Source organism: Diabrotica virgifera, chromosome 2, assembly GCF_917563875.1.
Source record: "Diabrotica virgifera virgifera chromosome 2, PGI_DIABVI_V3a".
Taxonomy (NCBI): Eukaryota; Metazoa; Arthropoda; class Insecta; order Coleoptera; family Chrysomelidae; genus Diabrotica; species Diabrotica virgifera.
Window position 1 is genome coordinate 107889946 of NC_065444.1, and position 12149 is coordinate 107902094.

General features: G+C 34.7%; 1 protein-coding gene across 1 annotated transcript in view; it reads right to left on the reverse strand.

The window, feature by feature from the left end:
* Positions 1-12149, reverse strand: part of LOC114335866 (uncharacterized) — a 128688-nt gene that overhangs the window by 26261 nt on the left and 90278 nt on the right. The window contains exon 4 of the mRNA XM_028286153.2: positions 9647-9866. Within this exon, the coding sequence (XP_028141954.1) occupies positions 9647-9866 (220 nt within the window). The remainder of the gene's footprint in view (positions 1-9646; positions 9867-12149) is intronic.

The following is a 12149-nucleotide window of genomic DNA, read 5'->3' on the forward strand; positions in this document are numbered from 1 at the left end:
TTTAAAAATAATTTATATTTTTGTTTTTTTTTTGATTTTATAAATAACAATAAAACATCCTGATAATAGAAGGTAAAATGATGGGAGGCCGCTTTTCTATAAAATCACCGGGCCGCTTGAAAAGTTCCAGCACGCCACTGCTGAGTTATGGTAAGACAACTCACTAGTACATTTCAAGATTAAATCTATTTAAGAAAGTACAATTTTATAGATGGATATAGAAAATTTAGGACCATCTGAAATAAATAGATATACGAGCAAAAATAACGTCCGAAAAGTTACTGCCGGATAAATCGCAAAAATCTTACAGAAATGTGTACAGTAGAACTCCAATTATCCGGATCAGATTGAGAAAAAGAAAAAATCAAGTTTGTATAGGCGCCACGTCCTGAGAGAAATATGTATTCAGGAACCGCGCGCAGTAGTTGCCCCTTCTAACTGTGAACACACTGTAGTGTAGCGATAGCAACAGGCTATAGGGAGGGGGAGCGATGACTCCTGCTCGCAGCACCTGCTAGTCAGTCGCTCAGTCTCACACTCAGTCGTTCAGTGCTTCTTCAACCTGCAGTAGAGTGAATTGATGTGTTTGTTGACTTGTCCGTGTTCCTTAGTGTTTTGATTATTGTGTTCAGTGAACTACGATGAGTTCTAAAAGACAACGTGTGGTATTATCGTTGGCCGATAAAATTAAACTTATCGAACAGTTGGACAAAGGTGTGTCGGGTAAACATTTAGCCGAGGTGTACAAAGTGGGAACGTCAACAGTATCTGACATTAAAAAAAATAAATTCTCTATTGTAAACTTTGTATCCGTCCTCGAGAATGAAGACGGAAGTTCATCGAGAAAGAGTATGAAAACAGCTGAAAATAAAGAACTGGAAGAAGTGGTGTTTAAGTGGTTCTTGCAGCAGCGAACATTGGGGAACCCTCTTTCAGGCCCTATTATTTGTGAAAAAGCTATGCTTTTTGCCGAGAAAATGGACAGTGTGGGTTCATTTAAAGCGAGTAATGGGTGGCTACGAAATTTTAAAGCCAGGCACGGAATCCGGGAGTTGGACTTAAGTGGAGAGAAGCTTTCAGCTGAAAACTTCATTGAAACTTTTAAAGTTGAATCAGATTCTTATGACCCTGAGTTTGTATACAATGCTGATGAAACGGGCCTAAACTGGAAAGCTTTGCCAAAAACTACATTGGCTTTCAAAAGAGAATCAAGTGCTCCTGGTCACAAAGTAAGCAAAGAGCGCGTGACTACCCTTAATTGTGCTAACGCAACCGGAAATCATAGATTACCCCTACTCATGATAGGAAAATCCAAAAATCCCAGGGCATTCAAGAATGTAAAAAAACTTCCCGTGGTCTATAAAAACCAAAGAAAGGCTTGGATGACTGCTGCTTTATTTACAGAGTGGTTTGATGAAGTGTTCATACCTGAAGTCAAGAAACATCAAAAGACATTGGGAAAAGAAGGCAGCAAGGTGCTGTTACTTCTTGATAATGCACCCACCCACCCCCCTGAAAACCTGCTAGAAAGAGAAGATGGAAGATTTCGAGCAATGTTTTTGCCACCAAACGTAACGAGATTGTTGCAGCCGATGGATCAGTCGGTTATTGAAACAATGAAGCGTCATTACAGGAGGCAATTGATTAGGAAACTGTTGATAAAAAATGAAGAAGGCATTGTCGCTCATCACAAAAAAATCGATTTAAAAGATTGCTCGTATATGGTGGCGGAAGCGTGGAGTATGGTTACGGCGACAACATTGAGAAGGGCTTGGAATAAATTGAAAGGAATTTCAACAAAGGATGAGCTACAGAAGAGAAGGAAGAGAAGCAGCGCCAAAAAAGAGGATAAGAGAGAGGAGGAAAATGACGAGGTAACGGTTGAAGAAATCAGAGATATCATCGTAAACATTCCCGGATGTTCCGAGTGCAGTGCAGAAGATGTAGAGGAGTGGTTGTTAAGTGATTCTACGGATCCCGGATTCCAGATTCTCGATGATAATGAACTCGTCCAAAGTGTTGTGACAGCAGGAAGTGATGACCCGGAACCGGAAGACGAGGACTTCGCTACCGAGCTAGACGAGGGGCCGACTGCGAGTGAGGCATTTGTAGGGCTAGACACCGCGCTTAAATGGATGGAGCGGCAACCAGAGTGTGACCACCTGCAACTCCTCACCGTCAAAAGAATGCGAGACTTGGCGGCGCGGAAACGATTCAAGTCAGCAAAACAACTGACTCTGCCTGATATGTTAAAAAATAATTCATTTTACTGTGATTCAGTATTGTGTGTCAATATTACGTAATGTAAACTTTGTCATTTACATATTGTTGTGTACACTGTATTGTTTTTCATAATGAATGCCGTATATGTTCTCCATTGTGTTTTGCTGTTATTTCGTTTCTTTCCCGGAAAAGGCTCTTTTCGAGAAAAATCCAATTATCCGGATTTTTGATTATCCGGATCGGGTCCGGTCCCAATTAATCCGGATAATTGGAGTTCTACTGTATTCGCAATTTTTTGAGAATTTGACAATATAGGCTATTGATTATGTTCAAAATAAGAGAGCTAAAAGGAACTACAACGTTAACGGCATTTTATTGTCTCCTATGGTCAAAGGACATCTAAATTTGAAAAACCGTGGAGTGCTACCATTTAAATGGGTGCGTTTTTTGAGAAATGGGTGAATTGGTCCCTAGGCAGCACTAGGGACTACAGTGAGTTCTATGCACTTTTGGTACAAACACGTCTACAGGAAAATTGTTCCAGGTTAAATTTACTATCGAAATATCACATTTTAAAGTCAAAAGTATATTTTTTGTACAAAAATATATTCAAAAGAAAAGCAAGAAAAAATCACAAAAGAAAGCAATTTTGTTTTTTGCCCCATAACTTTTTTTCAAAGGGATATAGGTATAGGTATTCCTTCAGCGAAAATAATTTCCATCTTGCCTCTTTAATAGAAGTTTAGTAGAAGTCTCTAGGATTTATAGTTTCTGAAATAGAATTTTTTAAAGTTCGCCGCTCACAGCATTTTTGGGCCATTTTCCCCATTATTTCGCAAACGTTTTGTAACTTTTTTCTAGGCATTTCTAGGTATATGCAATGGTACATTTAGTAGAAAAATTAGGATTATTTTTTAATTCCTCATTATTACTTTTTTTCTTGTACATTTAGGTATATACATTGTGGAATAAAAAGCTTATTTTCCTCTACTTTAAAATGGTGTATTGCAAAAAAAATCTAGGACTATTTTTAAACAAGATATCAGTAGGGTATCCGTTATTTGAGAAAAAATTTTTATTTTTTATTTTTTTTTTAATTAGACGAATTTAATTGCATATGATAACATAATTTTTAATTTCAAATAACTTTTCTTAATAACACTTTTCGATATTGTGAAATATAAAAGTACTTTACTCTTGAGCGAAATTCATATTTTTTAAGATACCTCGTACACTATTAATAAATTTTTAATATTTGATGATTGCATCTTAGGTTTTAGACCATGCAAAGCATTTTATAAAGAATTTTTTTTTCATAAAGTAAATAATAAAAAAGTTTTCCATGTGGGTCCAACTTAGTGGGACCTAAGTCCCAGTTTCTATTGTGACTATGTCACAGTTTGAAAAAGCATAATATCTTGTTTAAAGACAGTCCTAGAATTTTTACAATACACCATTATTTTAAAGTAAAAAAAAATAAGCTTTCTTTTTTATTCCACAATGTACCTAAATATACAATAAAAAAGTTATAATGACAAATTTAAAAATAATCTTAAAATATACCAAAAATCATTAAAAGTATAAAACCATATCGTGCTAAAAAATAGTCATACAGCGTTCTACAATAGACCATTTTAAAGATAATTGACTTTTTTTCCTAATAAATGTGACATTGCATGTACCTAAAGCCGCGTAGAAGAAAGTTACAGAACAATGTTTGCGTAGTAACAAGGAAAATGGCCCAAAATCTCTGTGATTGGCGAATTTTGAAAAATCATATTTTGGAAACTATAAATCATAGATACTTCTACTAAACGTCATTTTAAAGAGCAAGGATGGAAGTTTTTTTTCTGTAAAGCAATACCTACACCTATATCTCCGTGGACAAAAGTTATGGGGCAAAAAACAAATCTGCTCTCTTTCGTGTTTTTTCTTGCTTTCTTTTGAATATATTTTTGTAAAAAAAATACTTTTGATTTTAGAATGTGATATTTCGATAGTAAATTTAACCTGGAACAATTTTCCTGTAGACGTGTTTGTAGCAAAAGTGCATAGAACTCACACTAATTCGCCCTGTGCCTAGGGACTAATTCACCCCTTTCTCAAAAACGCACCCCTTTAAATATTAGCACTCCACGGTTTTTTTATATTTAGAGGTCCATTGACTATATAAAACAATAAAACCCCATTAACGTTGTAGTTCCTTTCTAAAATACATAATCAATAGCCTAATAAGGTAAACAAACCATAGCCTAATAAGGTTAAATGGGAGTTTAAATATCTAAGCATTACACGATTTAGCTACGGAAAGCTCGAAACAGAAGTGGAATGTCAGGTGAATAAAGCAAACAGAGCCCAAGGTTACCTGAATGAAACAATATGGAGAAATAAAAATATCGGAAAAGAAATAAAAAGCAGAATTTACAAAACAGTTATCAGGCTAATAATGACATGCGCTGCAGAAACCCGACCTAATACAGAGAGAACAAAAAGAATGCTAGAAACAGCAGAGATGACAACTTTTCGAATAGTCGATAATGAGACTCTATGGGATAGAGCTAGAAGTGTAGATATATGACGGAGGTGCAAGGTGGACACCGTTAATACTGGGTAAAATACAGAAGAGTAGGATGGAACGACCACATAAGCCGAATGATAACAAATAGAGTAGTAAGGACGACGAGAAACGGTTCCCCAATAGGAAGACCATCAGTGGGAAAAGAAGAAGAAGAAGAAGAAGAAGAGTTATCCCGAAAATGTTTTACTCGTTTATTTCGACGAGATTTCTATAAAAAACCTTATGGACCCATTACTCAATCCATGACGTGGATATAAGTAAACATTGCAAGCTACAATCCTTATTAAAGAAATCATCTGAATGTTATAAAGCCAAACAAGCCAAGACATTCTCCACGTATCCACGAATAAAAACAAGCAATTTAACGCAGAAGCCCTGAATAAAAAATATTTACTAACAAAAGTGGCTTGCATTTTGGAATCATGGGAGCGTGTAGAAGACAGGAATTAAACGAATTGGAACAAAATAATGTCTACAAGTTTGTTTCAACTCTTTTAACTATAAGAGATACAAAACTGCATACAACACAAAAATTTACAATCACAGGAAAATATTACGAAATTAAAAAAAATACATAAATCTTCCGCCACAAAATTGTACAACGCAAAAGTTTTTCACGAATTATTAGAATGGGAAAAGAGCAGATCAAATTATTGGAATCAATAAATTTGGTAATCTGGGAAAAAAGTAGCCAAATTTTTAAATATATCTCATATCTAATCCAACATCATATACTGCTTATCCTTCAGCATCATATATTACTGGATATTGCTTATATCGAAGTTCTTCTTCTTCTTCTTTTTATATAGACATTACTCTGTCTGTTTTTCAATGTGCCTCCAGTAAGTTGTCATTCTATCGTTTTCGTAGTCTTCCCACTGATCGTCTTCCTATTGGGGAACCGTCTCTCGCCGTCCTTACTACTCTATTTGTTGTCATTCGGCTTATGTGGTCGTTCCATTCTACTCTTCTGCTTTTCACCCAGTTATTAATGTTGTCCACCTTGCATCTCCTTCGTATATCTGCACTTCTGGCTCTATCCCACAGCGTCTTACCATCAATTTTTCGCAATGTTTTCATCTCTGCTGTTTCTAGCATTATTTTTGTCCTTTCTGTATCAGGTCGTGTTTCTGACGCGTATGTCATTATTGGTCTGATGACTGTTTTGTAAATTCTGTCTTTCACTTATTTTCCGATGTTTTTATTTCTCCATATTGTTCCATTCAGGCAACCTGCGGCTCTGTTTGCTTTATTCACCTGATCTTCCACTTCTGTTTCGAGCTTTCCGTAACTGCATAGTGTGAAGTGTGATGCCTAGATATTTAAACTCCGTGACTTGTTCTATTATTTGACCCTCCAGCTCTAATTTACACCTTATTAGATCTGCTGTTTTTTTTTTGCGGTATCCGGGGTGACCATACGTGACCGTATAAGAAATGAAGACATACGTGAAAGGTGCGGTGTTGGAAGGACCTTAGACAGACTTGAAACGAAACAGTTATCGTGGTTCGTACATATGGCGAGAATGAGTGAAGGTAGAACTGTAAAGAGGGTATGGAAAGCGGCATCTGACAACAAACGAAGAAGAGGCAGGCCAGCAAGAACGTGGAATGCAAATATTGGAAAGGCTTGCGGAAAAAAGAAATATTGGGTGGAGAGAAGCAGAAAGACTAGCTACCGACCGAAAGGCATGGAGACGTCTCATTTCTCCACTTACCTCGACACCGTAAGGTACACGAGGACGGCTTAAGTAAGTAAGTAAGTAAGTAGATCTGCTGTTATAACCATGCATTTAGTCTTTTTTGGGGAAATTAACATGTTAAATTTTCTAGCGGTTATATTAAATTCGTGCAGCATACGTTGTAAATCATCTTCACTTTGAGAGATTAGTATTGCGTCGTCTGCATAGCAGATTATTTTAAGTTGTTTTTCTTCCATTTGGTATCCTTTTTTTGTTCGTACTTTTTTTTTATTTCGTCCATGATCAGGTTGAACAACAGAGGACTTAGGGAATCTCCCTGTCTTATCCCATTACCAGCTTCAATTGGGTCAGTTAGTTCTTCATCTACTTTTACTTTTATTATGTTGTTCTGGTAGATATTTTCGATCGTTTTAATTATTCCTAGAGGTACCTCTCTTGCGTACAATAAATGGATAACGTCCTTTAATTGTACCCTGTCAAATGCCTTCTTAAGGTCCACGAAACATAAGTATGCCGGTTTGTTGTATTCTAACGATTTTTCTTGAATCTGGCTCATTATAAATATAGCGTCGGTGCATGATCTTCCCGACCTAAAACCTTGTTGTTCTTCTGCTAATGTTATAATTTTATTCAGTTTGTTTGTTATTACTTTGGTCGTTAATTTTAGTGTTGTGTTTAATAAATTAATTCCTCTGTAATTATCCGGGTCCGATTTTTCCCCCTTTTTTGAAGAGAGGTATTAGGATGCTTGATCTCCATTCTTGTGGTATTCTGTTTTGTTCTATTATTTTTTTGGATTAGTTTTATTAATTGTTTGGTCAGGTCTTGTCCTCCATACTTTAGGAGTTCATTCGATATTCGGCCCTCTCCTGCTGATTTTCTATTTTTTAATTTTCTTAATGCTTCCCTTACCTCTGCTTCTTCAATATTTATTTCTTCGTTTGTTGTCACTTCAGGTGTTGGTGGTTCGTTATCTTTAGCAAACAGAGATCGAAAATAGTCTGCCCAAGTTTCCTTCTGGATGTGTTTCGTTTTTATTAGTTCGTTCATCTCTTTTCTTTGTCCTCTGATCATTCTCCATATTTCCTTTTGTGTTCCGTAGAAGTCGTGTTCCATCTGTTTTGAGAAACTCTCCCAGTGTTCTCTTTTTATTTGTCTGACTAAAGTGTTTGTTTCGTTTCTAATTCTTTTATAGTAGTTGTATGCCTGTTGTGTTTGTTGTGTTCTGTATTGTAAAAAGGCTTTCTTCTTTTCGAAGAAAGTTATGCTCCAATATTAGTAGAGTCTGGTGGTGATATAAATAACAACATTAGAACATCACGCCGGCGGCGGATGGAAATCGACATCGGTTTTGGAAAGTTATATTGAGGAATCCGTTCCAAACAAAATCAACATAGCTAAGCAAATTTTAAATTCCTTCGAATACAATCATGGTAGGGGAGCAAAGTATGCTAAATGTGCAGTCACTCGAGCGTTGTGGGGACCTATTGGGTTGTGAAGAGTAGGTCCTAAAACCAAAAAAGTTAAGTAAAGTTTTCCATTTTAGTGGGCGCTTGCCATTTTTTAATTTAATTTTCCATTTCCAACAATCGTTTTTCCGATTATAGCGCCATCTATCCATAATTCGAAAAAATGTTTCGAATAAAAGTTACTCATTTTTACGCAAGGAAAACAAATATGCAATAAAAAATGGGGGCTCCTATTTAAGATTTTAAAGTAACCCCCCACCCCACCTCCGTGGGGGGTCGCGTTTGGTGCCACTCGATAGATTTTTCAAAAATATTGAATAAGTGTACTGTACAGTTTTTCGATCTGATGTTCATTTCGCGAAATATCGCGGGATTCGTATTTAAAATATTAAATTTACCCCCCTCCCCTCTCCGTGGGAAGTCGTGTTTGGTATCATTGGATAGATTATTAAAAAATATTGAGCCCATGTTTTTTAGTTTTTAGGTCTGTCATTCATTTCGCGAAATATTCGCTTTTTTCTTGTGAAACTTTGGGACTCACCCATTTCCTTACGCCCGGCTCAAATCGTCAGATTTTTGAAATATACACTCTTTTGCATGTACTTAACTTACCTTATCTTAATCTGACAATTTCGAGTTTTTTTAAGGATATATTTTTTTTTCGGGCCCCCCTTAACGAACTCCCCTGTGTTAAGAACCAATATATGGTAGAGGTACATCTGCAGGGTACCAGGTTTCTCCCCATATGATAATCTGACGCGCTCGAGTAACTGCAAAAATCCCCGCTTGGGCTCCCCTACCAAAACTAATAAGAAAATTCCTATCACACCATCAACGACATTTTAATAATAATTGTAATATTCAAAATATAGGTAAATATGTATCAATAAATCAATTAATTTAATCATATAACCAGTTAACTTGTTTGTTACAAAATAAAAAATTTAAATATTTTTTTATTGTGAATTGCAGCAATTAACTGTGAATACTACTCACATTTAATTGCCAATATGATGCTCGTTTTCTATACGACACTCGCAGCTTCGCGACTCATGTCGTATCCCTCATACTCGCATCATAATGACCATCTTAAATGCTTCTTGCATAATATACTATTAGATTACCTTTTACAACAAATCTAGTATTTTTGTGGTTTATGGTATACAGCCAGCTACAGGAAGTTTATTATCCTCGTGGATTTTATACTATTAGATGTTTCTTTATTGACAACTTAAAAATATAAATACAGGACCAAAACATATTTTATAATAGTTATTTATGATATAAGTGTTAAAAGTACACGTTTAAGGCACGCATGTGAAAGTTTGCAGAATGAGCGATAGCGAGTTCTGCAATTCACATGAGTGCCTTAAAAATGTACTTTTTAACAAGCATTATCATACAATATTTTTTCTACAAACGTAATTACAGGACAATATCTACAAAAACTTTTAACTGAACTTGACTGACATTTCATTTTTATATTTTTTTGACATTACATCAAAATTGCCTATACGGTCAATACGAACTGCAGTGCCTTAAAATATTTTAAAGCACTAGTGCCTTAAAGTAGCATTTTTAACGCTCGTATGGAGTGCTAAAAATTGCATTTTTAACACGGTTGTAAAAAAACATATTTAAATTTGTTTAATGTATTAAATAATTGATACTGACCTACTGGTTGACAAATTTGTCTAGGGCGTGAAGGTCTCGAAATAGTACTACTAGAATAAACGTCATAAATCCCATCCAAGTTGTCCTGGGAGCCTGCCCAAACTTTGTGATTCTCATCACCATTGTAGATGCTAATATCATCTTTGTGATTGTTGTTGGCAATTGTATTTAATGTCATTATAGATCCAGATTGTGATCTATTCATTTTCCATTCATCTATCTAAGACATAAAGGTTGGTGTATTTATTAGTGTAGTTTATATAAACGAGGATAAGAGAATAATATAAAATTTACTATTTAATAAAGTTTCTAAAAACATATTTTTGAAACATATGGCGCCCATTAATAATTCACACAGCTATTGTTGCAGATGTCCTATGTCCTCTCAAATATTCTCCGGAGTAAGAAATAAAAAAAATTACAATTTTTTAATAAAGCACTCTGCAACATATCAATGTCTTTCACTTAAATATCTTTCATCAATTTAAATACTTCCTTTTTTCTTTCTACAACAAATACTTAATACAAATATTGCCTTGGATACTCCGTTAAATAAATACTGATTAAACCTTGTTTGTGTACACTATTGATTTTTAAACTATGGTTGGTATTATATACAGCCAACTATTAGGATTTTCCCATTGATTTTACTATTGATATTATTTTGTAACGCATGTTGTTCCAATTTAAATTTACATTTTCAGAACAATACAGAACAAAACTATTATTATTAGTGCAATCTCTGAAGGTGTATATATGAGCTATTACCTCCGATTTTGTTGAACCTCCATCGATTTTCATGAATATTGCTGAATGGTGAGAGGATATCTCAAGTGACTCGGTGCCAACTTGTGCTTTTGCCCTGGGGGTGGACGTCACCTCTTCTTTGGGGTGAAAATTATTTTATTAAAAAGAACCCCATAAATTGATAGAGGGACAAAGTTTAAGCAAAATTTGTTACATAAGATTATTACAATAAATAAATACTTTTTGAGTTATTAAAGATCAAAGATTTTAATTTTCCGTGATAAAAACGGATGTTTTAAAGCGGTTTTTCAAAGTTTTTACAAAAAAGTTGTTCTTACCACAATTGGAATTAATAAAAAATCGAATACATTTCTTACTTGAAAAACCTATTAATATTAATTTAAAGTGAGTTACAGGTAATTAAATGTAGGTATATATTTTTTTCGGCGAGTACTCAAATCTAACTATTGAAGCTTAAATAACAGGAAAACGATGCATTTTACACAATATGCTTACTAAACACCAGTCAAAGTAGTCAAATTCCTATCTAGAAGAAATTGATAGTATCAAAAATTATTCTGTAAAATTTTTCAAAATTTATATTCTAAAATTTTGCAAAATTTATGCTAGAAAATTTTTTCCAAAAATATGTTATTGTTTTTTTTAGAATAATTCCGTTAAGATGCACCCAAAAACCTTTTGAAAGGTAATTTCAAGGGCTATAAAATGCTATTAAATGTAATCTTTTAAATCTCTTATTTTTTTAAGATAACAGGTCAAAGGACCCCGGTTACATAGTTCTTGCAGTAAAATTTAGGCTTTAAGCCAGGGGTGGCCAACCTTTTCGGCAGCCGGGCCAAAATTCGGAACACAATTTCGCACCGGGCCACACTATGTAGCTAGCGAAAAAAAAACATCATTTTTGAAGATATTTTTAAAAATAAAACAAATTTCTTAATACGACAATTTAATGAAAAAATAATGGCACAAATTGTTTGTTTTATGTATCATTCTCCTAACTGAAAAAATTTGTAAATTAATGAGATATCTGACTTTGTTTAGCAGAACTAAGCTCATCAATATTAACCCCGACTGAAGTCGTTGCTACACGCAGACAGTTTTCTAGATGAACATCGGTAATCCGTGTTCTGATATGGGATTTAATACTACTAAAAAGTTGTCCACACGTGTAAGTGTTTCCAAATAATGAAATCATGAACAGATCATGTCTATAAAATGTAGGATATTTCTCCTTGTCAAAATAGTTTTTATAGACTTCTTCCAAGCCAACCTGATTAAATTTTTCTTTTAGCTGTGCATCACATCGAATTTCGCAACATTACATTTGTAAATGTCCCGGCAAAGAATTTATGTCTGTTGAAAATGGTGTTGCAAATACAGAAAAAAGCAGACGATGCTTTTTGAAATCTTGGAATCTGTTTTCGAATTCGATTTTAAAATCAGATATCAAATATGCGTATTTAGTCGCTGCCTCCGATGTGATATCTGGTCGTTCTGAAAGTGTAGTAAAATGAGTGAAGTTTTTAGTTTGGAGCTGCTGTTCCCAAAGCCCTAGTTTCATTTGAAACGCAGAAACAAGATCATACATGCCATTAATAAATTGATATTTGCCTTGTAGACGAGTATTGAGTTCATTTAAGTGGCTAGTTATATCTAGCAGAAATGCAAAGTCGGAAACCCACTCGTCGTCTTAAAACTCTGAAATGCTCTTTGATTTACTTTCAAAAAATGATTG